Source organism: Centruroides vittatus, unplaced genomic scaffold, assembly GCF_030686945.1.
Source record: "Centruroides vittatus isolate TY-2023 unplaced genomic scaffold, ASM3068694v2 contig_628, whole genome shotgun sequence".
NCBI classification, from domain to species: domain Eukaryota; kingdom Metazoa; phylum Arthropoda; class Arachnida; order Scorpiones; family Buthidae; genus Centruroides; species Centruroides vittatus.
Window position 1 is genome coordinate 5,645,268 of NW_027122385.1, and position 27,596 is coordinate 5,672,863.

Consider the following 27,596-nt stretch of genomic DNA (forward strand, 5'->3'; position numbering starts at 1 on the left):
TTATATATAACTCTATACATAACATTGTTTGATTACTAGATTAAGTGCTGTATTTATGAAACGATTCAATTGGAAGTGTTTCATATGTGGTTGTTTATCGTAAATAATACACGCATTCAACCTTACCTAACAATACATTTTACTTAAAAAATCAATAAATATATTTTAAGTACCTTATTTAGTTTATAAGATAAAAGTTAACATTTCAAGTTAGTGCAGATGCTAATAAATTGTAAATTATAGACATATTTTTATTGATTGGCTCATTTATGAAAAAATTATTGATTATATTTATGTAGTTTATATATAAAAAAAAGAATTAACGTACACAGTTCAACATAATGGATACTGCACACATCACAAGACTGCAAGGTAAGATCCAGAATATTTTAATCGATATAAACTATTTCAAGATACACTTAAAATCGAAAAGGCCACTAAAGACACTCTCCCTCCCTAAATCTATAACCACAGTTATTCCAGCAAGAGATGAGAATTATTTTAACTTCAAGATACTAAAGTCGGGCGCGATAAAGTATAAATATATTAAACTTAGACGTTTAAAACGAATTCTTAGAAAAATTAAAACAGATAAAATTGAATGTAATCCATATGGGAAAAACGAGCGAATTAAAATTTTAAGTGATTACGAGTCTAACAAGTTTATGAAATTAGTAAAGAAATTCCAATATCCGTCTAATAATGAAATAGAAGAATGGAAAAACTCTCAATTAAAGAAAGATGGGAAGGAAGCCATGTGTTTAATTAATAACACGATCTTGTATTTAATACTTAACAAATGGTACAGCACGGTTTCAAAAAGAAATAAAATATTTCTTATTCTGTAAAATAAATACTAGTTTTTGACAAAAAAATTGTGAAAAATTATTTAAATATATTTTTGAGTGTAATTTGTAAATGACAGGTTGTCACGATAAGCTGTATTATACTGATACATTGATATCTATATAAAAACAATGGCAGTGTATTCAAATATCATAAAAATGATGTCAGTCAAAGAAAATGATTTCAACATATTATTATTCTGTATACATTTAAAACGTGCCTACCATTGTGTATGCATTAAACATATTTTTCAATTTATATTCTAACAACTGATTAATGTATCTTTGGAAATGGTAATTCTATATTGCATTTCCTGCTATACGTGTATGAAGGATAACAACATCAGTGCTTTTACTACGGTGTGATTCTTCATGTCAGGCACATTCTCAGTAAGTGGTATGATTAAACAAGATCTACTTCTGCAAAATGATAGAATATTCACACGGAGTGAAGTCGACAAAGCTCTAAACGTTGGTCATCGCTAGCAACAACATGGCGAACCGTCGATGTGCCAAAAGTTGGTGTAAGTACTCTCCAACATAATGCAGGGTAGTGCTCTCTGAAAACTGTCTGTCAGAAACATGTCAATGAAAACTATTTCATTGTCATGTTTTTGACTGTGGCATAAAAGCTGATTCATTTTACCTGTTTATCGAGCACTGCATGTTTATCGACAGAGTAATGTGAGCAGCACTAAATATTTTATTATCAGCTGTTTCATAATGTATGATAGAGGAGAAAATCTTTATGAAAAATAGCAGCAACACGGTGGCCAATTTGAAGGCCGCATTCTTAAATATCACTCGAAAGAATGCAAATAATAAGGGAGTCATATGATACATGTTGCACGAGAGAAATGACAGGTTGTCACGATCTGGAGCAGGGGCTTTCAACCTTTCTCACTCGCGTCCCACCTGACACTTCTGTGTATAGACTTGTGTATAGACTTGTAGCTTTAACCGAACCTTTTTGTGTAGCCTTAGCGATATACCTGCTACGGTTTCGGACCTGCTGTAAACTTAACAAAATGAAAACGAAATTCAAATTTTAATGCGAAATTATTAGGAAAATGATTCATGCATCTGTATGCATGAAAAATTTTCCTAATAATTTCGTCAGTTATGTAAAATAAAAAATAATACCGTCAATTATGTAAAATAAAAATTAAACAGATAATAAATTGACATTAACGGAAAATGATGGCGTCCATGTATTTTTCTGAAGTACTGTATACTTCAGAATTGTAGTAAATATATATACATTTATTGTAGTAAATATATAATAAACATATTTACATATTTTAACGTTTACCTGTTAATCACACAGTATAGTTGCGTTAGTATATAAGGCCATAAATTCGAACCCTTTCTTAATTGAAAAACCACATCTTTCCAGAAACTACATGATGTTTTTGCAGGTTGCGTTTAGTGTATATGCAGTAATGTATATATTACTTATAGATATATGTTATCAGTAGACATCAAAAAACGTGTTCTCCTAACTGCAAGTTTAATTTTATCTTAAATTAATGAATGAATTTTACCTTAATGAAAATTTTATCGTTATGACACGAAGCGTAGTAATAATATACATATGCCAGCAATTCAAAGTCGAATATCGGGTCTGTTGCATAAAACTCATATTTGTTATAAGCTTTCCAAGTTACGACTTACAAGCAAAGTGTGTGGAATGAAAAGTTCGTTACAAGTTAGAAGCTGTTAGTCGTGAGCAATTATGATTGATTAAAATGACTTATAATACTTGTAGCTCGTTACCGATTATAAGTCTTCCAGGTTATAACTAATAACTTTAACTTGTAATTTTTATGCAGAAGAGTCCTGGTCCTAGTCTTGTCTTATCTAGTTGGGTATGAGCTTTTAGGCTATATCGCCCCGTGGTAAAGAGTGACGTAATTGTCATGTAATAGTAGTAATATGGATTTATGATGGTCGTTAAGCGGGGAATAATGCCTTTCGGGGTCTTTTAAGGGTAACTCGCCGCTATTCAGGCGTAACAGACGTGGATAAAATCCGGAAATCCTGGTACCATCCACTCTGAAGCCCAAAGCGACCTCACCTCTATGGTAAGGAAGTACAGAAGTAAATTTGTCGTAAAGTGTTCATTATAATATTTTTAAAAAGTGAAATTATTTATAATTCATCAAATTTAATTTTAAATAATTTAAATTAACTATTTGAAATTTTTTAGTCTAAAATTTTTATTTCTTACGTGACCACTATGTAAATTAATTAAGTGGTAGCGGACGTTATGACGGTCGCCTTTCTGTTAAAGAAGAACAGGTTAACCGTTTGGAATTAGGTAAAAATCTTCGTTGTAATAAAACTTTTTTAATATAATTTTATAGTAATTTTTAATAGAAATTAAGTTACAGAAAATTGAAAAGTTTGGGAATGGATTTTACACCATACTTTCAACCCATTTTCAACAATGCAAGGAAGGATAAAGAAGTTCAAAGGCAAACACAGAATGGAGTAGCTGTGTTTTACAATTATATAATACAATTAGTGCACAAGAGTATCTCAACAACTACACTACTAAAAGTATCAGACTTTACTGTTCCTAATTTGACGTCCAACCTAGCATGCAACTTTAGAAACGGTATAAAGTGCACTTTTGGCCATTCAGATTCAGGAAGACATTTTGTAAGTGCATCTATTTTGATATGGTACTCCTAGAATTAATGTTTATTTATTTATTTTCAATCGATAGGTACAAATTTTAGGGTGCACTAGTGAAACGAGACTTCATCTATTAGCCTGTCATGAATTTAGGACGAAGGTAAAGAGATGTACGTGGATCCCAGATCCATATATGAAGTATCCAGAATATTTTTTGGCGATAAGTGACGATATGTATCTTTTCGAACAAACTAATTCGACACTATTTACTCGATGGCATGCTGGACACGTGAGTAACTTTCAATCTCAGAATGTTCTTTATCCTATTATTTGTACTGTACATGCTTTTCGATTTAAAGTGTTGTAAAGTGTATACTGGAGAAACCAGTAACCATGTATTCAGAAGGAAAATTTGCTTGTTATATTTGCTCAAACGAAGGCTAGAAAGGTCCGCTCTATCCCCTGTCCCAAACTAAATTTTTGATGATTTTGCCTGTTTTAAACCATATGAAAATTTGCTTTTCTGTACTGAATACAATGCTTTAACTATAAACTCTTGTAAGGTTCATATTATCATTTATTTATTTAGACAAATGAAAACAATCCTATAACGTATTGTGAATGGAGTTATTGGAATCCTATTTACATAGGTACACTATATAAAAATGGTCAATGTGTAATTTGGTCCATAGAAGTGAGTTTTATTTCTTTCGTAACGTTTTAAATATTCATATTGATTGATTATTTGTTTTATTTCTGTATTTTTTTTACAGAGCGAAAGTCAAATATATAAACTATCGAGAACTTCTCGTTATAAAGAAACATCTTTAATTGAAAATGAGAAAAATCACAATTGGAAACTCTGTTTTTACAACAACAATTTACTAGATTGCTTCATAACGCACAATACTTACTACGAAAAATATTTCTGTGATATAAGATCTCCAAAATATGGAGGTTCACGAAATTTTGATAGTCCGGTATTGGATGTAAGATGTTCTGACTTTAATTCAAATTATGTTGCATATTTATATCAAACAAGTGTAAGTAATTTTAATTATAATCTCTAATAATCTATGAAAAGTAACTGCTTTTAATTTCGAAACAGGCTGCAGTAATAGATATAAGAAAAATAAAAAAAGCAGTTTATACTTTACATAATTCTAGTAGTCTTGAATACAATACATGTATGTCTTGGTGTCCACAGGATAATGAAATTGCTATTGGGAGTAAGTCAATTCTATTTTAACTCATTTACTTAATTGAAAAAATTATTGAAAAATGTATAAAATTTTATATTTTATTCCTTAGCATCGCAAGGAACATGCAAATTTTGGAGACCACATGATAATGTATGCCATGTAAACAATAATAATATGATAAGTTATGTTGGAAAAATTGAATATCATCGCAGCGAAAAGTACTTTTTATATATAAGCAATTAAACTTTACTGCTACAGAGAAACATACTAAGTAATTTAATATCTTTTTGTATGTATTTTGTGTTTTTTAACAAAAGAAACTGTATTTTAAAATTTATTTTTAAAAATTTTGAAAATAAATATCACTTAACAATATTTTGGAATTGCAAGATTACTTTAATCACCGTCACTTTATAAATATATATATTATAATATAAAAATAAATTATTGAAAAAAATTGTCTTAGCTTGAAAACGAGTTTTGCAGTTTTTATAAAACTAATTTTATAGAGTTATAGCACTGAAGCCACAATCTTATACGTAATTGTATACATACAAATATTTAATTTTCTACTTAAATGCAATGTAAGATTTGTTAAATTTAAACTCTTCATGCAAAACGTATCAAAATACAAAACTGCATATATCACTTTGAAATTCCCAAAAAGTTATAAGTATTAATATTAATTTATTATTATTATTCTCGTAATTCGTATTTATTAATTTAGAGTTTGTAAGTAAATTTTGAGATTGCACAAAGTAAACTGTTATTATTACAATTGACATTAAAAGCATTTACTTGTTTTTGTAGTTAAAACTTTTCTAATGAGTTGAACAAAACCACCGTGTATGATATCGAATCTGATGCACGGATTACAGTAGAATTTCAAAATAGATTTTCAATGTATAAATTATTGTAAACCATAATGTAAAAGAAAAAAAAAGTATTATTTTCATGTCTAACGTCTATTTATCAGAAACTAATTTACTCTTATTAGTTGCAATTTTCACGAATTATTACACGTTTATGTCACTTTGTACTGTTTGAACCTTATACAGGTATAAGTACTGTTTATAATAACTGCTTACATTATTTATGTAAGCAGTTATTTATTTAGACAGAACAGCAGAAAATTTTCTAAATTGCTAAAATATAAACCATAACTTTTTTCATTGTGTACATTTTACTAAATGTCATTGAAATCCCTTAATTATGTAAAAATCTACATACCATACAGCAGAAAAAATATAATCACTCGATACATATTGTATAACTTTAACCATACAAATTCGTTAGATTTTGCAAACGAATTTCTTGATGCATAAATATACAGTACTTAATGTTGCCGTTGCTCAGTAATGTAAATATTTTAATTTTAACATATTATATTTAATATATAGTTTACAGAAATTAGCAACATCAGCCCAACATCATAAACACGGGTTTGAACTGTACAATTGTTCTGTGACATCACAAAATGTTTTATTTTCCAAATACGAGTTTAAATAAAAATAATGCTGTTTCAATATCACTTTACTTGTTACACTTTTCCTTTTTACAATATTGTTGAATTATTGCTTGAAGATTAAACATTAATTCAGGAACGATCACTATGACACTTGCTTACAGATGAAGTAACAGAATTACATCTATGCATTTAATTAATCGTATTTTTCTTTAATTACTATCATTCTCAACTAAAAAATTAACAATTACCGCGATTTTTATAATATTTTTTCGGCAAATTCCAGCATTATTACATTTATCTTTCTATTAATCAAATTCTTGTAGTATTATATGTAATAAATTTCAAATCTTTATGTATTGTACTAAAAAATGTATAAAAATTAGAAGAATAAAAGTTTTCGTTATAACAGATTTATATGATTTTTGTTAAGTGCATGATTTTCAATAGAATTACTATGCATTTAATCTGCCATCTTTCAATTTGTAAGAAGCAATATGTTTTAAGAAACGTTAAACTAACGTCAGTATGATTTTTAGGGCGATGTTATAGAGGTAGAATGTTTACTGCATAGTTCTTTATCCCAAGGAAGATGTCATGTCCAAACTGTACAGTTCTGAATAAAGTAAGGCCTAACTATCCCCACCGAAGTGACTTATCCACCAGCCTACTATACGAGTATATAAAACGCAAAAGTACTATTGTACAAGTACTACCGTATTTTACGGACTATAAGACGCATTTTTTTCTTCGAAAAATTGCCTCCAAAATTTAGGTGCGTCTTATAGTCCGTAGCGTCTTATAGTCCGTAGCATCTTATAGGTATTTTTTTATTTAAAAAAAATGCTTAAAAATGCTTAAAAATTAAAGTGCGTCTTATAGTCTGTAGCGTCTTATAGTCCGTAAAATACGGTATTTCAGTACTTTTACACAATTACCTATTATTAATGTTTTGTTATGAATCATAATAGAAAATATTGAAATTTAAAAAATGATATAGAATACAAAATCTCATTATAAATACATTGTCGTTAAAAAAAGGATTAGGGGATATTGTATATTCAGTTTATTTAATTTTTTGACTATTATTTTAATTGTAAGTTATTTCTTTTATTTACGTATAAATAGATATGGATGAGGGGTTTTGTTAGCAGTCATGAGTTGCTCAGTATGGTTGCAGGAATGATACATCCAGTATTTTTCAATTGACTTCAGGTTAAAGGGACAGTTTTGGCAATAACCTGTAAGACATTGGTGGGGGCAGTCCGGTAAGCCCTGGTATTAGAGATTAGACAGGAATGTTGAACGGAGAGAAGTTTCCTTTTAAAATGCTGCCTGTTGGCCGCAGCACCCCAGATTTCAGCCATGTACAGAACTGCTGGTTCGATAGCAGTGCTGTATATGAGAGATGAGTTACAAAAGTTGATTCCCCGTAGGTTCCGACAAATGAAGTGGAGGGAGTGGGCGAGGAGGTGGCCTTTTGGCGAATGTGTTATAAATGGTAATTCCAGTTTAATACATCTGTGTATGCAAATATGTAATAAATGTACAGTATATTTTTTTTCGTTTATATATTTTTAATCTGTAAGTACGACACCGATGATTAGTGAAATTTCTTTGCTATTTTATAATTAATTATACATAAGTTGATAGATTCGAAGCAAACATTATGTAGTTTATTTTTGCATGGGCCAATCCTGGGCTTCTGCAGTAACATTTCCACTTTCATGACTGATTTAAAAAAAATCCCATGTCAGATTTTGGTGTCAAAATGCTCGGTAGATCCCTGTCATGTGCAGAAATTGTCTTTTAGGAAATATAATTAAATAAATCGAAATGTTTTGTCCTTCGATTCCAACATTCACCCGAGTTCAAGAATTACTCAGAAGACGGTTAATTGTCAAATATTTTATTTAAATTTTGGATTGGAATTCTCTTCAGTCTATAAACAATAAATTTGTTTTGTAACAAACAGTTAACATTTTTTAACAAAGATATAAAGCATTAGATCTTTTTTAGAAAGTTACTCTAGCCTTTCCTAAGTTCGAATTAACGAGGATCTACTATAATATATTCAGTACCGTTATTAAATAATACAAGACTACGAAAATATTATTATTAAAGATAAAAATACATATTAAAATAAAAATACTTATTAAATAAAAATATATAAGAAGTCAAATTCAGAGAATTGGCTTTATTAGAGAAAAGGGAGTAGAACCATATTTTGTGGTTTTCCAATTGCTTTTTCGCGTAAATAGCAAAAAGATTTTTTAAATGCATTTAAACTCTACTTTATAATTATTTTTATTTAATTTCACAACAGAATTGATCTTCGAGGGAATGGAATGGAAAAAAAGTATGCGAACACACAAGGTACGATAAGCGTTGCCGAGCATACATTTTTACTTTATTACTGTAACTCTCGTTTGTTGTCGAGAGGTAACGTACTCTCACGTGTATACGTATTAAAAAATGAGTTGTACAGGTATTTATTGATAGAATCACATCGTGATGCAGAAAAGTTTAAAGATACTGACTTCTTAATAAAACTGGCGTATCTTTGCGACATATTTGAGAAATTAAATGTCCTTAATAAATCGCTGCAGGGAAACGAAACGCATATACTGCAACTGGCTGATAAAATTGCAGCGTTTAAAAAGAAGTTGCTGTAATGGAAAAGAAAAATAGAAAAGGAGCAAGGATATACTGACTGTTTTCCTTTCTTACATGGATTTCTGCAAGAAAAATCTGTTCAAAATCTGGAGCCAAGTTTGCAATCGATATTTATGCAACACTTATCAACACTAAGCACCCATTTTGATACATATTTTCCAACCAATATAGAACAATAAGACTGGATTAGAGACCCATTCCAATCGACCCCACCCCATCTACACTTTCAACAGTCGATGAAGAACAGCTGTTAGAACTATCTTGTGATACAAGCCTAAAACTACGATTTAATAAAGACAAACTATTTCAATTTTGGAGCGATGTATCCCAAGAATATCCTACTATCAGTACTACAGCTTTAAAGGTTCTTTTGCCGTTTACTACGTCGTACTTGTGTGAAACTGGCTTTTCTGCAGTTGCAGTAATCAAATCGAAATACAGGTCACAAATAAATTTAGAAAAAGAAATGAGAGTAGCGATTTCAAAACTTCAGCCTCGATTTGAGAAGTTATGCTCAAAAAAGCAAGCTCATCCTTTTCATTCATTGTACTGTTATGTTTTCTAATAAATAATAATTATTAAGATTTTATATTTTTTGGAGTTTTCTTTGAATAATAAAGTAATTTTAATGTCTGCTAGAGCTACACGCAGGTATCTTTTTTTAGATGGGCGTCGCAAAAAAAAATTACAGCCTGTAAAGGGAGTCACAGTATAAAAAAGATTCGGAACCCCTGGTATATAAAATAGCTAATTATTTAATCATTAAAACGCAATATTTAGAGATTTTCAGTTTTTGGCAATACTAAACATCGCATTCAATCTTTCAAATACAGATATTTACACATGGCATTTCTGTAGTCTCTCTATTCCTTACAAATCAAACTTAACTACAAAATTTCAAGACTTTTCGACAAACAACACAGAAGTTATTAATCTCAGTGGACAAAAACATGCAACACACACACATTTACACTAACATTCATAAACACAGACAAAGCCGGCAAATTCGTCTTGAACTTTTCGACGTTTGAAAGTCCTCTGAGTCTAAAAACGTAAAAATCATAAAGGTAATGTTTAGATTTATCGCCATATTTTCCCTCTGTTATATATACTATAACTGGATATACGTGCACCAATTTTTTAGTTTTAGGTGCACTTACCATGCACTATTCACGCGGTAAAAAAAATCACTAAAAAGATAATTTATACACTGATTATTTATTGTAACAACTGTAAGTGTTTCAGTTAATCTAACTGTCCCCTTCAGCTGTACTTGTTACAAGTTGTGAGTCACAAGTATGAAATTACTTCATGTAAAATTTACAAACGGTATGATGGATAATTAAATTAACTTATTAATATGCCGTAATGATCACATTCTATTTTTTACAAAAGTAATTTCTTTCATTTATTAGGGTTATCTCTTTATGTATAATACATTCATAAAATATCTTTCACTACTTCTATAGACAGTTTCTACAGTTATTGAATTTCCGATTGAAATAATTGTAGGTTTGAATGAAAACCAAAATACGCACAATGCAAAAGTTTAATCTTTTCGTCTGTCTTTGTGTTTTTCTTCTTCGTATTCTGTTTGTCAATAAACTTGATATAAATATTATAATGTGGTAATAGCAACATATAAATAAAAAATTTATACAAACAACTACTGAGTAACAATGGACAATACGTGGCTGAAAATTGTTATTTGCACTAGAGATGAAATAGGAAACTCTATTGTCCGCATCAACTTTTAAGTTTTATTTATTTCAATTAGAAAATTTAGGAAAATAAAAATCTTTTCAATTTTTTCAATAGATATATTCTCTTATTTGTTGCACGAGGGAAGGAAAATTACATGCTGTTTGGTTTTTTTATAAACATTCTCATGACAAATATTTGCTGTCTGCTGATTTATTTCTTTCATTAGTATTTTCTCTTGTACACTCTGAAGTATGTATCTGTAACAATGAAAGGCAGCTGCAAGATGCATATTTTAATAATATTAAGTAAAATATAGGATTAAAATTATTACTGTTTAATTTGTAGAATTTGCATATAAATGGATTTCAAACTTGTCAATATTTTAATGTTGTTAACAATGCATATTAATTGCATGTTTGCCAGAGGTAAGCTAATCTATATTCTCATGTTTTTTTGTTAGCTTTCAAATGAATGTTTTTAACCAAAGTCCAAAAATGATTCAATTATCTTTTATTATTATCTCATATACTGTAATAATTTTTAATATAATAAGAAGAAAATCGTCATTATCACTCTCAAATATTGGCGTAAGTGTTAATAATCATTTAGAATAAATGCCTACATATTACTGTAACTTGCACTTTTCTGTCACGTTGAAAGGAAGAATAAGTTTTTGACAATGCAAAATTTAATACCATGGTTTTCAAATATTTCAATACTAACCAAGAAACTACTAAATGTGTAATGTTACAGGAAATTGATGCACACAGAAACAGAAGTGATAACGTATTTCGAAACGAAAGCTAATGTTAAAATTTATTCTAAATGAAACGAGCTTATATATATATGCCTACAAGTAAGAATTTTACATTAGGCAACATCTGTATTAAGGTTTTGTATTTATATTAATTTTCTAATTGAAAGTCGATTTGTTAGTAAAAAATTATTAAAGAATATAATTCTTAAAATCATGAAGTATGCACACATGTTGCGATAGTTTGCTTAAATATGTTTTTTTCTTTTTTCTTTTTGTATTATTATAGAGCCAGATTACATTTTATTCTATACCATGTCGTGTTCAGTTTTCTTAATCTTTAGCTTGGACACAGAATGTTTTGGCGTTCGACCTTTACGTAAACTAGATAGATATAACGCCATTTCGGTAACCAAATTATTAATTATATCTATTAAATCTTTAAACAGAAAACTTCTTTGTAGTTATCGAATTTGATATATAGTGCTGGATATAAAATATTTGTCGACAACAAAGTTTAAATTTAAATGAATGTCGCTTGTGTTCACTGCACAATACTGATATCGTGTACAATATGCACGCATTTTTTAATGGAGTTTTTCAATTTCAGCCACCTGATTACAACATAATTTAAGAAACATAATGTACAGTACACTATATAAAGAAATTACAACTTATTGGCAAATCTACCAACAAAATTGTTTTTACATACTAATGACAGATGATAATAAAAATTTATTTTATTGTACCACTGACGTGAGCTACTCCAAGTTGTTTTTAGTTTTTTATGTGGATCCATCTTTTTATCACAATGAACTTGAATTTTTGAGAACGTCAATATTGATACTTATGAATTGGATGACATTGATAAAATATGCAATGCAACACATTTGCCAATCTGCCAAGATGAAGTGACTTGTGAGAAGACATTATGATCCTGTTAACGTGGTTAACAGGGTTGGGAACCCCAACGGCCGCGCTTCCTGTCGCCATTTTGTTTATTGTACTAACAGGGCCGGCACATCGCGTAGTACAGTAAACAAAATGTTCAAAAACTTATGCAAATTAGTTAGTATTTAGAATTTATTCAAGAAATGATTATTACATTGGTAAATAATAAATGTTTCAAGATTATTTTACAAGTTTCACAAACTATAAAATAAAACAAATCTTTACTCACATGTCTGACGCTTTTTTTCTTTTCGTTTTTTCTCACTTTTATTGGATTTACGATCATTATCACTAATTTATCTGTTTTTACTTGATAATTTTACACGTTTTTTAATTTCAACACATGAATCCACCTTTTTCTTTTGGCTTCTTACGCTCATCATTTTGTGGAGCAGGTGGAACAGACTCTGGTTCTTTCCATTTCGGGTCAATTCCAGACCCGGGATAAATAAAGCTGAAATGTTTTATAAAAATTTGAAAACATTTGCCTGCAGATTTCAATTGTCATTTGTGATAATTATTTTAGATAAAAGAATACAAATAGGATTCGGACAATTCCTCTTCTACATGTAAATTCAAGAATATTGCAAATTTCACATCACTCGGTATTTTATTATTTATCGCCAAATCATCAAATCCATAGTACATTAAACGAGAGACATTTGGAATAATTGTCCAGAAATACAATTATTCCAAAATTTTTTTCAAATTAATGCCAGCGGTAGCCATTATCTCACAAAAAATACTTCTGTGAACAAATATTATTATGAGAAAATTAATAAATTTGCTTCACATTTCAACATTAGAACTAGAACGAATGGAAACTTACCTATTTACTATTAAAAATAATAGAAAGAAACACTTTTACTTCATAAATGTTTAATTAGTCAAAATAACACATGCAAAAGTCTTACTGTCATGCGAAAAATGAAATTTACACACGATAGTGTAATTTGAAAATCGCGCCACCTACAATGAATTTCTAATATCACATGCCATCGAGATTATCGGAAGCGCGGCCGTCGCGGTTCCCTAGGTAAACTTTAACCAATTTCAATTTTATTATTTTCTAGCTATCTTAATTAGCTTCGTTAAATTCTTTAAATTATCTACGTATCGATGGCTCATTGAAAGAAAAACAATAAAAACTAGTAGTTAGTTGCGGGTTTGCATTTCACTAAAGTTTTTTCTCTTTGAATATCATTCAACATGGTGTTGCATTCATTCATCTACTCCACGCTATTTGTGTAGAATCTACTACAGAATATTTTAAATTATATGTTACATAATACTTGTTGAACACTATATAGAATATAAGAAGCATTCAATTTTTAATTATTATTATTTAAATATGCATCTTGAACGTAGTTTGTCCTATGTACAAACGCTTGGCAAGCAAGAGAGTTGATTTGACTTTCATCCCTTTTATTCATGCATTAATTATTAATTTTCCATTATCAATATAATGCTTATATTTTTATGATGAAATTGAACGGTAAATAATTCAACAATTTTTTCGGTTAAAGAATGCGTTAAATCGTCTATAATTTTTAAATCCAAATTTTCGATATTTTCGGGAATACCGCATTTAAAATGAATATTTTTTTCTTTTACGAACCCTAGTTGAAACGTTGAATAAGCACCACATAACTCTTTTTAACGGTTTTTCATAGATATTTTCAAGCAAAATTTTACAAACAAAAGAAGTTTCCCCAGATTGAGACGGACCAATGACTATACAATTCGACAGGTGTTTTAAATGCATTTCGTACAGAGTAAGTTAAATTCTTTCTTTAATATTTGCCCACCGATATATTTATTGAATTGTCCTTCGCTCGTGAATTTTCGAATATCATATACATCTCTTCCAGCATTTGTACATCTATGTATATAAAAGATTCTATCTAAACATAAAGAATATTTGCAAGTAGTATTTTTTACTTCATATTCCTTAAAACCTGATCTACTTATCAAAATAAAACTATAAAAACTATTACTGACAATAATTCTAAACAGCTTAAGATAGCGATAGGAGCTAGTAGTTTACTTGACATGATGTAAGAAAAATGCTTAAAACCAAAATCATTGTGTATTAAATGAATCAAAAACACTAATGCACATATGTAGAAACAAAATAAACTAGGTTGCAAATTCAAAATTATGTTATTAGAAAAAATGGAAGATTGCCGTGCAGTTATATTACCTGCATACGGTTGGACAGGTTTTTTTTCCATTCAGTGAAAAATTATTAGTTTCTGACGCCTCCTCTTCAAAAAAATTCCCCTTTATGGAATTGGCAGAAAATCAGCTAAAACACAAAACTTTCACCGACCATTAAAATTCTATATTCTGTAGAATTCCTACCCGGGTTATTGACAAAAGTGGAATATTTCGGGTGGCTGCTTACAACAAAGGAATCTTACAATCATCGAAGCGTACAAATTCTATCGGAATGTAGCAAAACATTCAACTATTTTGACATATTTTTGGCCAATTCTGAAAAAAATAATCCAAGATGTGGACCCGAAAATAATATTTCAAAAATGTATTATGAATACGAATGTAAAAACTAACGAAATACATTTCTTCGAAAATTTCGTGTCTTGTTTTATTTAATAATAAACATCATTGATTGTAAATAATATTTTAAGTTCGTTGACCTAAAAACGAGTTTGGCCAGAAAAACAAAAATTATAGTCGTTTGCGCCACAAAACGAGTTTATCTACAAAAACAAAAAATCTAATCAGTTGCATCATAATAAAAATTATATAAAGCAAGACAATAAATAAAACAAATTATTCTTCATATTAATATCAGAGGAAGAAGACGAAATAAGTCAATCTTTTAATAAAATAGACGTCAGAAACGTAGCTATACTTTTTCGTAAAGTAGATTCAAATTTTGATTGGAAAAAATTCTCTAGATTAAATTTGACAGAAGAAGAAATAATACGACTTCAAGATAATGTTGATTGGGATATTATTTCTGAAAAAAAATCTTAGTAATGATTTTATTAACGATTTTCAACATAAATTAAATTGGAATGAACTGTGTAAAAGCAGACATTACTTCTCTGTTTTTTTTACAAAAGTATGTTCATCGTATTAATTGGGACGATATTTGTCATTATCAACAGTTAATAGAAAACTTTTTGACTCAATATCATGATCGTCTAAACTGGGATCTTGTTTTTCTCAACACCAAAGGCTAATTCAAAACTTCGTATTAACTTTTAAACATTTATTTAATATGAAACTTATTTGTAAATATAAACAATTGCACAAAGAAATTATTAAAGAACTTGAAAATGATGTAGATTGGTATATTATTTCAAAATATCAAGATTTATTCGAAAAGTTTATGGAAAATTTCAAGAATAAACTTAGTTAGTATAGCATCATTAGTAATCAGAAACAATTATCAACCAAATTTGTAGAAAATAATTCTCATTTTACCCTTATTTATGTTTTAGCGAAAATATGTGAAAAGGTATAATTTTTTCATCTCTTTTTCTAAATAACTTTAACATAATATTAATTAGATACATAATCTTTATTTTTTTAATATAATTAATAAATTTATACACTTATGTTTTTGTATACTTCAAATTAATAAACTGTAAAAATTATTCCTGAATTGATGTAAATGTTCTTTATTTTATTCCAATAAAAAACGAAAGAATATCATATTTGTCGTTTATTTAAACAAAACATACATCTTGCACATACAGCGTGAAAGAATAGATAAATCGTGAAATAACAAGTAGCACGTTCTAATTTGTGGCTGATAAATTTATAGATACAGACTACTTGTTATTTTTTTTAATATCTAATTAATAATTTTCGTCAAAAGATGGCACTAATAAGCTCTTAAAATATAAAACTCATAAATATTAGTTTTCTTACATATTAAAATATAAAAGTTATATATATATATATATATATATATTTTAACTTATAAAATATTATTTTTATAAGAAATATATATATATATATAACTTTAAATAACCGACGCTATTTATCCCAGAAACTCTTGCTCGAAACAAGCGAAAAAGTATATTCGGAAGGGCATCAAGAATGGGTGGGGTTTTGAGGTGCACGAGAGATTCTGGAACATAACATATCCTAGAAACGGTCAACCGAAATTCAAATTATACTAGAATCCATCGATTTTTTGACCCTGCTCGACATCTTTCTTCAAAAAAGTAACAGACTCTAGAAAAAAAGTTATAAATTCTTAAACTTTTACAAAATTATCCCAGAGTCTGTCAATCCTTTACTACTACTATAATATCGATCATTTCAGTCTGATAATCAACTCTCATGGATCTGAATACACAAGCAAATTCAGAATAAATATGTTGTTTCCATAACTACAATATAACATAGACAATGTTTATTTATATCATATTGACTTCACGAAAAAGAGAATTCTTGGTCATTTGGTGTAAGGATCAACAATGAATCTTCTCCTGTTTGTCTCAGTTTTCAAGAATTTCCATTATATTTTTTCACATGAAGGTAAGAATTATTTATTTCAGTTAATATAAATATTATTTCCTACAGTTAAAACATATTTTTTATTTTTTTCTATTTTACATTGTAATTTAAATATTGCAAAAAATATCAAAATTTGTCATCGAACAAGTTAATTTTCAATAACTAAATAAACCGATCGTAAAAAGTAACGCGTGGACCACCAAAATCAAAGGAATATAATATAAATTATATTAAAAAAGAAATACAATCAAAGAAAATTTAATAAAACAATAAATGATAATGCAAATAATTACGCTTATTTCATTAAATTTAATTACAAATTATATATTAATTTTATGAAAATATAATATTTTTATATTTTCCGAATTCCTAATATACACAGTTAAAAATTAATTATATTAAAGCTAAATAGCAACTTTGAAATTTAGTTAAATTTGTTATTTCATTTAATTAATTATAAAATTTTTACAGTTAATGTAAACGATACGTACGAATGGAAGTTAGCTGCAATGAAGGTAAGACGCACAATGTACACATTTAGAACATAGCTGTACTTTATTACACTTGCCTTTTTATGTATTTCAGAATCCGAATTTTGTAACGCTTGACGAATCTGAAAGTAAAATGACAGGAGGACTTCATTTTCGTGTGTTCGATGCTCTACAGCATAAACTCAAATTTCGGTATTTTCAGAAATACTTTCAATGTTCTTTTAGCTTAAATAATTCTTAAATAGCAAACGAAAGAAGTTACAATTACTAAATAGAAATATACAGTAGAATTTAGTTAAGATTTTATAGGGACCCAACTAAAAATATTTCTTAAGATGTTCTTAAGTAAAAACTATCTTTCTTAACACGTAACTGCCATTGACGAAGTTTAATGTTGAACATAGATTAGGGTAGACAAAAATTTAAGTTTATCTAAGCAGGAAAATCTTTTGAATGGAAACGTATAGAGAAAAAGGTACAAATTTCTTTACTACAAAAAAATATATTAGAAAAATAATAACTTTTAAAGTTAAACCTCTCACATAAAAGACTTAAAATGTGGGAAGTTATTAATTATGTTATATTCTATATAGAGTACATAAAAATCTGTGTATTTTGTGTTATATATACTTCTGCACATAACTTTAATTAGCTTGTAGCATTTTCAAGCTGATTAAAAAGCTTACGTACATTCTTTGATTAGCTTGAAGATGAAATCCAAGCATACAGCAGTTTGCATTGGTACAAAATGTATAGCAATGTTTTTTCAGCAAATTTTGTACTTTGAAAAAATAAAAAAATTTCGGTGATGCACCATATTCGATAATTCCTCACTACTCTGGTCACATAAGTGCCGGACTAACGTCTTTCTACTGAACCATAAATAAAATTCCACAGTTTTGACTGATATTTAATAAACTGTTTTGCTTAAAAAACAATTTTAATGATTATGTTTCGAAATTCATGTAAAGAATTCTAATTATCTCTATATAATTAGATATAGCATAGTTAAGCCAATAGACGAATATTTCGGACGATTGCTGGAAAATGGAACGTGGACTGAAATGGCTGGAAAAGTTGCGAGAAAGGTAAGCGAAAAAATTATATGTTATTCTAAATTGAAATACTTGATGCCGCATTAAATGAAACTTATTTACGTATTTATCTGAGGAAACACAAAATATTTATAAACTATTATTTGTCATTTCTTACTCCACACGATTCAACTTTTATTAATTTTTTCCAATATAGTATGCAATCAAGAAAACCATTCGTATCTTAGAAAAAATGTAGTAAAATCCTCTTCTTATATCTGCTGATATATTATTAATTAAAACTGCAATTAGATTAAAAATTGGCTAGTTTAATAAAGTAACACAATGTAACGGAAAAGTGAACTAATAGTATGCTTACTATAATTAACTATGGTTACTATACAAAAAACAGCCATATTTGTTTATTATAAAGGGTAAATATTAGCAAAATGTTTATTGTAAAGATTTTCTTAATTTTAAATGACATATGTCTAGTAAATTCGTGTAATTTGATTGGTACTGGCTTCAAACGGATTAAAGAGAACACCTGAGAGAAGTAAAAACTATCTGAACAAATCTTTACAAAAGGGGATACGAAAGTGCATTTTACAAGTCAGAATTTCGTTTTTTGTTAATCACTAAAATTACATATTGTTCCAATGAGTAGCAAAATTGTTTTCAATGGGAAAGTTATCTATCTAAAATGAAATAGCAGCACGAGTTTATACAATATCAGTCACTTTAATTTTTCGAAACAAAAAACTATCTATGAAGAAAGGTGAACGAAATAACAGTACAAATTAATTACACATTGATATTCCTTTCTTAAACAAATATCTATCTTGTTCATTCCAACAAAGTACATATTTGTCATTTGTTATCAAACAATACCTTGAGAAAAATGCATAACAATAAATTCATTACTCTCTAGTCTCTTTTCATAGTTTGATATGTTATCTGCAACGAAAAAATGTTAGATAAACCGTAGATTTTTGGAAGGCAAAAGAAATGAATGATTTGAAATATTTTACAAAAGTAGCTTACAGGACTATGTTAACAAGTGCTAAGCAGTGGCGTGCCGTGACATTTGATGATAGGGAAGCTGTGTTTCTGTAAGAAGCCGACTTCCAGGGGCAATCAGTTAATTGCGCGTCAGTGATGGTCTAGGGCAGTGGTTCTTAACCTTTTTATACTCGCAGCCCATCCAAATATTTTATAATTTTTTGTGACCCTCATTTTTTCAAATAATAATTTATATTTGATAATTTATCTATAATAAATTGATTTTTTTATTATTGCTTTATTTTTTTATAAAATAAATGTAAATCATAACTTTATTATTTCATTTTCTATTTAAATAACATTCAAACTTCACAATTAAGCATGAAAACTCATTTATTTTTAACAAAAAATAAAATAAACAATTAAAAAATCATAGAAAAAACAAAAAATATTCGAAAATAATTTAACGAGATTTATTGTGATTTTGTAATTCCTTGAGCTTCTATTCTTACGAACCCATATTTGATATAATCACGATCGTATTTTCTAATTTTAATGTTACTTAATTTTATACCTTTAGTTTAGGACTTGTGGTTTTTTTCCGTTGCGTTTTTCACTGTATCATCGTTGGAACTTTCACTAGTATTTTCTTCACTGCATTTTCTTTTTGAAGGTCCCGGTCCGTGATTACTCGTACTTACATTAAAAAAATTTTCTAATGTTCCTTTCTGTTTTTTGCTCATTTTTGTGGGTTAATTATAAATAATTAAAACTAAACACACAATATAAGAAAGAAATGCACTATTATTAGATCCAAAGCCAATGCTAAAACTAAACTAAAACATCCACAACTTGTCGTAAAGATTTTGCATAACTTTTGCAAAAATATTTAAATTTTCTAATCCTACTACTAAGCCTACTATTTTTGCATAATTATTTTTAAAATTCCAAGCATTAATAGTTCTTAGAATTACTTTGGAATAAAAGAAGTAAATACTGCGGTGTAAGTAGCATATTTGCATTTATTTCTTCTGTACTAACAAAGTTGTATGTAGGAAGAAATAAAAAACAAATAAAAAAAACTAAATAGGAAAACTTTATGTTTCTTATTTCACTTTTCAATACGATATTCGGTTATACGTCAATTTTCTTTTTATTATATTCCGAAGGAAATTTTTTCATAATTTGGCTGCTCCCCGGCAAACTTCTTATAGATCCCCAGGGAGCCGCGGCCCCCCTGTTAAGAATCACTGGTCTAGGGTCCATTCGTATTCATTTGTTCGATAAGCCAGTAAAAACTGTAGACTTCTCTAAAAGTATTTTTAATATCACAATTACATTCTGAATCGCTAGCCACAATATAAGGGCTAAAATTATACATAAATTATAAAAACTTACTCGGTGAAATAAAATTGCGATGGATATACATACCTGGTACAATATATTGTTCAATTGTATTAGTATACTTTTAAAAAATTATAATTAAAATATAGCTTTGTAAAGAAACGTACATAAAAATAACATAAAATATTCTTTACTTTTTAAATTTTAAAACAATCCACTTAGTCAAATAGCTCGATACGAGTAGCTAATGGATGGAATCAGAGACGGTCCAGGTAGGTATGTAGTGTGTGCGTGCCAAATCCCGAAGGTGCCGATACCAGTCAATGTCACATGCCTCTTTTGTCGCATCACTAGTATATCTCAAAGGATGACACAGGGCTGTTGTAAATTTTAAACGTTTCTCACCATAGCTGTAAAAATCGAACTATGTTAAACTTAATAGTCATTTGTTTTCTAACTAATTCGTTTTAATACCAGGTGTACACGGGAATCAGTTCCCCACTGTACTGAGCGAGTGATTGGTTCGGTCAAGCTTTTGTTTAAGTAAAATTCTGGCTCTTTCAACAGGGTTTTATTTATGTCCCCATTTCCTGATCTCTTAATTATTTAATTACTTCTTAAGTAGAAATAAGTCGAAACCAGTTACTTTGTACTTGAATATCTGTAGTCTTGGGAAAACATTGGAAAGGCAAATTTTTATGACAACGGATACTTAAATCGTAAATTTAAGGAAAATAAATTCTAGAGCTTTTTTGTACCTTGTGTGTTTCATTCATTAAATTTGGTTGTAAATAATGATGCCAAAGTAACAGTTAATTTTTTAACATTGTACAAGAATTGTACACGTTTCATCTGCATCCGCTTACAGATAGGACATACTAAATCGTAATATCACCGGTTTAACATTGAAATCCGAAAGTAATATAAGGTCGGAGAGCAGAATAAACGCAGAATAAATATATCAAATATTTTAATGGATTTTTTAAAACTCCTGTCAACTATACAGAACTATCATAAAAACATGCCAGTAAACTTCTATCGGTTGGGTTAAGTTATAAATCTAGTCTAGGGTGGGCAACCTTTTTTATAACATGGGCCAGAATAAATTTTACGTTTTTTCCGCGGGCCGTAGTAGTTAATTGACGCCTTCTTGTGACTTGTAATTTTTAAGTCTGCAAATATGAAATAAATATATAAAAAGTTAATTACTACATTTATTTCTCTTATCGTTTTCGAAAATTACAAAGATTATTAATCGTCTAACTTCACTCAGACTCTATTAAATCATAAGACAAAAAACACCTTGATGCTGAGAACGTTTAAATTTAATCAAAAACAAACGTTTTCGGCCCACTCCATGAGCCATCGTCAGACTAACTACTAAAGGTGTCCCGATGGGCAGCCCAATGTCTGGTTTGCTGTGCGAGTTAGTTGTAAGAAAAATGGAGCGCATCACACTTAACAACTTCAAGGAGGACATAATCATGTATAAAAGGTACGTGGACGATGTGCTGGTTATATGGAGGAACCACGCAAGAATACAACAATTCTTAAGTGCCATGAATTCCAACGATCATGGCCTAAAGCTGAGCTTGGAGCAAGTTAGTAGCGACGAATTACATTTTTTGGACATTAGTATTGCATTTAGGAACGGGTCAATAGATACGAAGGTGTATATCAAACCTACACACGACCCGCTGTATATACCGTCAACATCGAATGATCCTATTACTTATAAGCTCTCAGCGTTTAGAGCTTTAATTAGAAGAGCGTTTCAGTATTGCTCTAACATACTCGATACGATGCGAGAGCTGGATAGAATCAGGCAAGTGGCTAAGGTGTTGGGATTTGGTCCAAGAACTGTTGAACGTTTGATTGCCGCTTACAGGAATCCTAAAGTAAACAAGAAAAAACGGGATCTGACAAACGGTATCACGAAATTCACGTATAATAAACGTCTATCATCGGTCATGGAAGGTATTGCGGGCCGCATGAACAGCACTATTGTATACAAAAGAGCTCCCTCGATATATAGGCTACTAAGGAACGACAAAGATGCAATTAGACCGAGTGAACAACCAGGTGTGTACTCGATACCGTACAGCAACGACCAGTTAAAGATTGATAAAGAATACATCGGGGTCACGACGAGAAGCCTAAGTAAAAGGATTAAGGAACACAGATATGACGTGGCGAAGGGTAAATGCACAACAACGTTAGCAAAAATGGCGCAGACTGAGGGGTCCGTGGTGAAATGGGATGAAGCCAGGATCTTAACACCGATACATTCGCCGACACTTGCGGCTACAACCGAAAAATGTGAAATTTATAAGTCCGGCTTAACCAAAAAATGCTTAAATTACAAGGATGCGGCGATTTTACCATCAGCTTGGAAGTTTTTAATTAAAAAAGTCACAGGAATACATTAGATACGGCAAAAGGATTGCCTAGAGAACTATAGACTATAGATTTTTACAATGTACACATGTAACATTGACATATTTTATTTTATTATTTTCTATGTTGTTTATATTAGTTTTAGTTTACGTTATCCAGCGTAGCGCGTGAGTTCTTTTTTTGTAGTTTATTTCAATTTGAAATTGCTTGTTCGAAATTGTATTCGAATGTAGTTAGCCTGACGATGGCTCATGGAGTGGGCCGAAAACGTTTGTTTTTGATTAAATTTAAACGTTCTCAGCATCAAGGTGTTTTTTGTCTTATAAAGATTATTAAATTGAAAAAATAACTATTAATTAGTTATTTTTCCAACTTAATAATCTATTAAAGATTTCGCGGGCCGGATAGAAACTTTTCGCGAGCCGTAGCTCGCCCGCGAGTAGGGGATTGCCCGCCGTTGATCTAGTCTGCTCATGATTCACATAATCAGGCGAGGGGGGCCGAATATCTAGCAGTCGGCTAACAGTCCACAACCGCTCCGGGATATAAAGTTGGACGCTTTACGCGTGTGTTGCTTCTACCAGCTAAACCGTGACGTTGGTGCTCTGTAAAGCGCATGCGCCAATGCCTATAATCTGGCTGCTTGGAAGTTGACAGGCAGGCGGCTAACAGCTCAGAACCGGTCCGGGATATAAAATTGGACGCTTTACGCGTGTGTTGCTTCTACCAGCTAAACCGGGTGAGGTTGGTGCACTGTAAACCGCATGTGCTAATGCCTATATAATCTGGCTGATTGGAGACTGACCTGGTTTCGACATTTCTTTCGCCACCGAATTATTCGAATATACAATAGCAATCTTATCGTTTTTTTTTCACGTGTAGTATAGAAATTTGTAAAAGATACATAATGCAGTTATAATAAAATATTAATTTTAATTAATTCAAAGTACGTTAAAATATGAAAATTTATATTTTATAAAATACAAGGGAAGGTCATTGAAAGGTGGAAGCGGCGCTTCCATCGCTTTCAATGATCGCACGCCACTGGTGCTAGGAATGGTAAAATCGTGTAGCTGCAGTACATAATCTGTTTTAAGTACACTGGAAAATTCTGTTCTCTGATTTCGTCTGGTTTAAATTCACCTGAGAAAAGTTTCTATAAGAAATTAGTCAGTATTTAAAAGTCAGATACGTGACAAAGCCTAGAAAACTACATGCATCAGCCCACTGTCATACACATCTCTAGGACAGCCGTCAGCATTGAGTGTTGCGCTCATATCGTCATCAGTAAACGTTAAGGAAAATCACATTTTTATTCCACTCATATCTTTACACCCCTAATAATATAACTGATAAACATGTTTATAATGTTCATATTTACATTTAATTTTTTACCCTTGACAGTTTGAAAACCCTGCGTTATTTAATTTTTCTAAAGAATCTTAATTCTGAAAATATTTTAAGTAACCAGAGTGTGTAATATAATTTGTACACGGAGTTTAATATGATATTTGCACACTTTACATATTAGAAAAATTAATGGCTATGCCAAATATAAATGAAACTTTTAATAGTATAATTTGGATATATTTAGGAAAGTAAAACGTAAAGAAGGGAAACACGGAGGTGAGACAAAACAGTTCGATCACCAACAAAAGATCACTTTTTGTTTATTAATCAGAGGTATGACTCCTTTTGCAGATAACACAGTCGAAATACACAGAGAAATTAATAAGTATAAATTAGAAATAACATCAATGTCGATTCTGTACCATTCTTCAAACTAATATTCATGCAAATTTCTTGATGAGAGTGAGTGGTGAAAGTTTTCTACTTACTTTTTTAAAGAATCCACAAGTTCAGTAATATTTAAGTCTGGTGATTGTGGTTGTCAGGATAGATAATTAAGTTCAGTTAGATATTTCCCGAATCAACACAGCATACATCCAGTGGAGTGGATGGAAACATTGTTATCTTGAATAATTGCACCGCCATCTTCATGGTCACTCAAAATGTGCAAATTCACAAAATTTGGTAACTCAGAATATGGCGATTTTTGTAGACTGTTGCTTTACCTTTGAGCACAAATTTCGGACTCAAGGAGTTAAATAAAATCGCACTCCAAAATACGGAAACTTCTGCCATGCTTGACTGTCTGTTTTACTTAGTACCCAGTGGTGTTTATGTCTGAGAATCAATGGGTGATGTTTAGACATAAACACCACCGGAAGTAGGAGACACAGAAAAAATTGATTTATCTGATTATATCATATATTTTCATGTCTTCACAAGCTGTTAGATGTTTAGGAGTGTGAAGAAAGGTTTAGCTATTGCAGCTCTGCCATTCATACCGATATTATCTTTATGCAGTACAGGTCGCAGGTTTTTACTGATACTGATACCCATGCACCAACGATCACATTTTTTTCGAAGTTTGTTAAGTCTGAAATATTTGCACGCCAAAACTAAGCAAGTAAATATTTCAACACAAAAAGTAATGAAGTTTAGGTCCAGTCATATATGCCACGTAAACAAAGAAAACAAGGTGGTTCCTCAATTTGCAGGTGTTTCAGGAAGTGTTCAGTTTGACTGTTCACATCAAAGGGTGTTCGAATTATTTAGCCCAACCTCTGTATAAGCAGCATATTAAAAAATGATCTGAAAACTAATAAATATTATTGAAGGTTAAGACTATTTACAACAATTCATCATTTTCAAGTCTTTTCTATTTTTATCAACATAGAAGTAACAATTAAACGGCTTGAAAAAAAAGACTTCATTACATGGAGAAATAATGTATAGTTAAAATGAACACAAAGTTAAAAATTGATATCAAACGTCGACCTTTTTGTTATAGGATACAACATTCCTTACATTATAAACAGAGGTTACATTTTCTCACCATACTATCATGTTTTTAACCCTTTAAATGACTAGTGCTAGCCATAGTCGTAGTTTTGGGTATTCAAAAAGTCTAAGGACATAATAGTGTGGTAAGAAAATGTAACCACTGTTTTTAATATAAGAATCATCAGAGCCTCTAATAAAAGGCCGGCGTTTAATATTAATTTCAAACTTGATATTAAGAATTCTAATTATATATTATTCGTCAATTAATTGAAGCCTGTTTTTCAAACCGTTTAAATGTTACTTACGAAGTATATGGATGTGTAAAAGAATAAGAAAAAGACTCGAAAATGATTAATTTTTGTAAATAGTCTTGACCTTCAAATTGAAGATATCCTGGATCAACATCAAGTATATTTGTATATAAATATTATTGAGTAATATTAAATAATAAATATATCTGGAGTCGTAAAAGACATCACTGAACTTACCTGCAATACACTCTTTTACGACTTCAGATAATTTTATTAATGTAATTAACTTATTTTTCTGAGACTAGGAAGCAGACATGGCAATTGTTCCATTATATATTACTTTGGATCGTTACTCTGCTCTAGAATTTTCTACTGCAATAGCATTTCAGTTAACCGTTTTTGTTGTTAAAGCTCCGGAAATAATTTCCAACTGGAAATCGATCATAGCTCCGTTCTCAATTACGGTAAGAAATTCTTGTCTGAAAACTAATAATTTGACAGTAATTACAATATTTATATATTCTAGATATGGATATTGATAATTGTTACCGTAATTATATTTGGATTGGTTTTACACAAAGTAATAGAACGAGATTTAACTGCACAAGATATGGAAATATATTGGCCAAGAAATAAAATTTTCTGGAGTTTATTTTCTACTTTCTTGAATAAGGGTAAGATGAAACATTATCTTCACATAACATTACCTTTATTTTTAAATTGAATTTTGGATTCTCAGGAATGAATTTGGATTCAATAAAAAAATTCAGATCCAGATTTCTGATAGGAATATGGTGGTTGTCTATCCTTGTTTTAGTGTCTAGTTATAGCGGGACTTTAATGTCATTCATGACGTATCCTTTACCTAAACCTGTTCCGAAAACATTCGATGAATTAGCAGATTTTGTCAACAAAGGTGAATATTCCTGTGGAACAAGCGGTAAATCTGCTTTATGGCTATCCATTTTCGTGAGTAAAGCTATTGTATATAATTATAACGTAATATATAAATAGTGTATATTTTCACATCATAACTTAGTAAACGTCTTGTCAGAATTCCAAATTAAAGACTGCTGAAATACTTCGAGATCACATCATACGAAACGACAACTTTCTAGAAGCGTCGAGAGCCATAGAGAGAGTAGAACAAGAACACTTCGCTTTTATACAGAATAGTTACTTGATGCAAAAATTAATCAGGAAAGTAGATTTGCACAAGTACGTAATTTCGACCGATTCATTTGCTGTATTTAGTGAAGCTTACGGAATGAAGAAGGATTTTCCTTTTTCAAAGAAAGTAAACAATATGTAAGCTGTAGTCTTGTTTTCTTATTTTAACTAGGCTTTGATATATTTACATGGAATTTTTTTTCTTCGCAGCATTCATCATCTATTCGAATCTGGAATCGTGGAAAAAGTCGATTACTTTGAATATCGAAAAGTGATGTTACGTTCAGAATTTCATTCTTTAACAATCGATGATATTATAA

The 27,596-nt window shown here is 29.9% G+C and overlaps 3 protein-coding genes across 3 annotated transcripts; all 3 read left to right on the forward strand.

The window, feature by feature from the left end:
• The first annotated feature begins 3,111 nt into the window (after nucleotides 1–3,111).
• On the forward strand, nucleotides 3,112–5,005 carry LOC136979533 (uncharacterized). Its single transcript, XM_067275537.1, has 7 exons — nucleotides 3,112–3,165; nucleotides 3,225–3,509; nucleotides 3,577–3,774; nucleotides 4,075–4,179; nucleotides 4,259–4,528; nucleotides 4,594–4,714; nucleotides 4,797–5,005. Exons 2-7 carry the CDS (start codon nucleotides 3,258–3,260, stop codon nucleotides 4,928–4,930), a joined length of 1,080 nt encoding a protein of 359 aa, XP_067131638.1. The 5' UTR covers nucleotides 3,112–3,165; nucleotides 3,225–3,257; the 3' UTR covers nucleotides 4,931–5,005.
• Nucleotides 5,006–22,002: 16,997 nt separating this feature from the next.
• Nucleotides 22,003–23,037, forward strand: LOC136979487 (uncharacterized). The gene has a single exon (XM_067275495.1). It carries the CDS (start codon nucleotides 22,003–22,005, stop codon nucleotides 23,035–23,037), a length of 1,035 nt encoding a protein of 344 aa, XP_067131596.1.
• Nucleotides 23,038–26,420: 3,383 nt separating this feature from the next.
• LOC136979488 (ionotropic receptor 21a-like) lies at nucleotides 26,421–27,183 on the forward strand. The gene is made up of 4 exons (XM_067275496.1): nucleotides 26,421–26,570; nucleotides 26,633–26,780; nucleotides 26,846–27,075; nucleotides 27,121–27,183. Exons 1-4 carry the CDS (start codon nucleotides 26,421–26,423, stop codon nucleotides 27,181–27,183), a joined length of 591 nt encoding a protein of 196 aa, XP_067131597.1.
• Nucleotides 27,184–27,596: the final 413 nt, after the last annotated feature.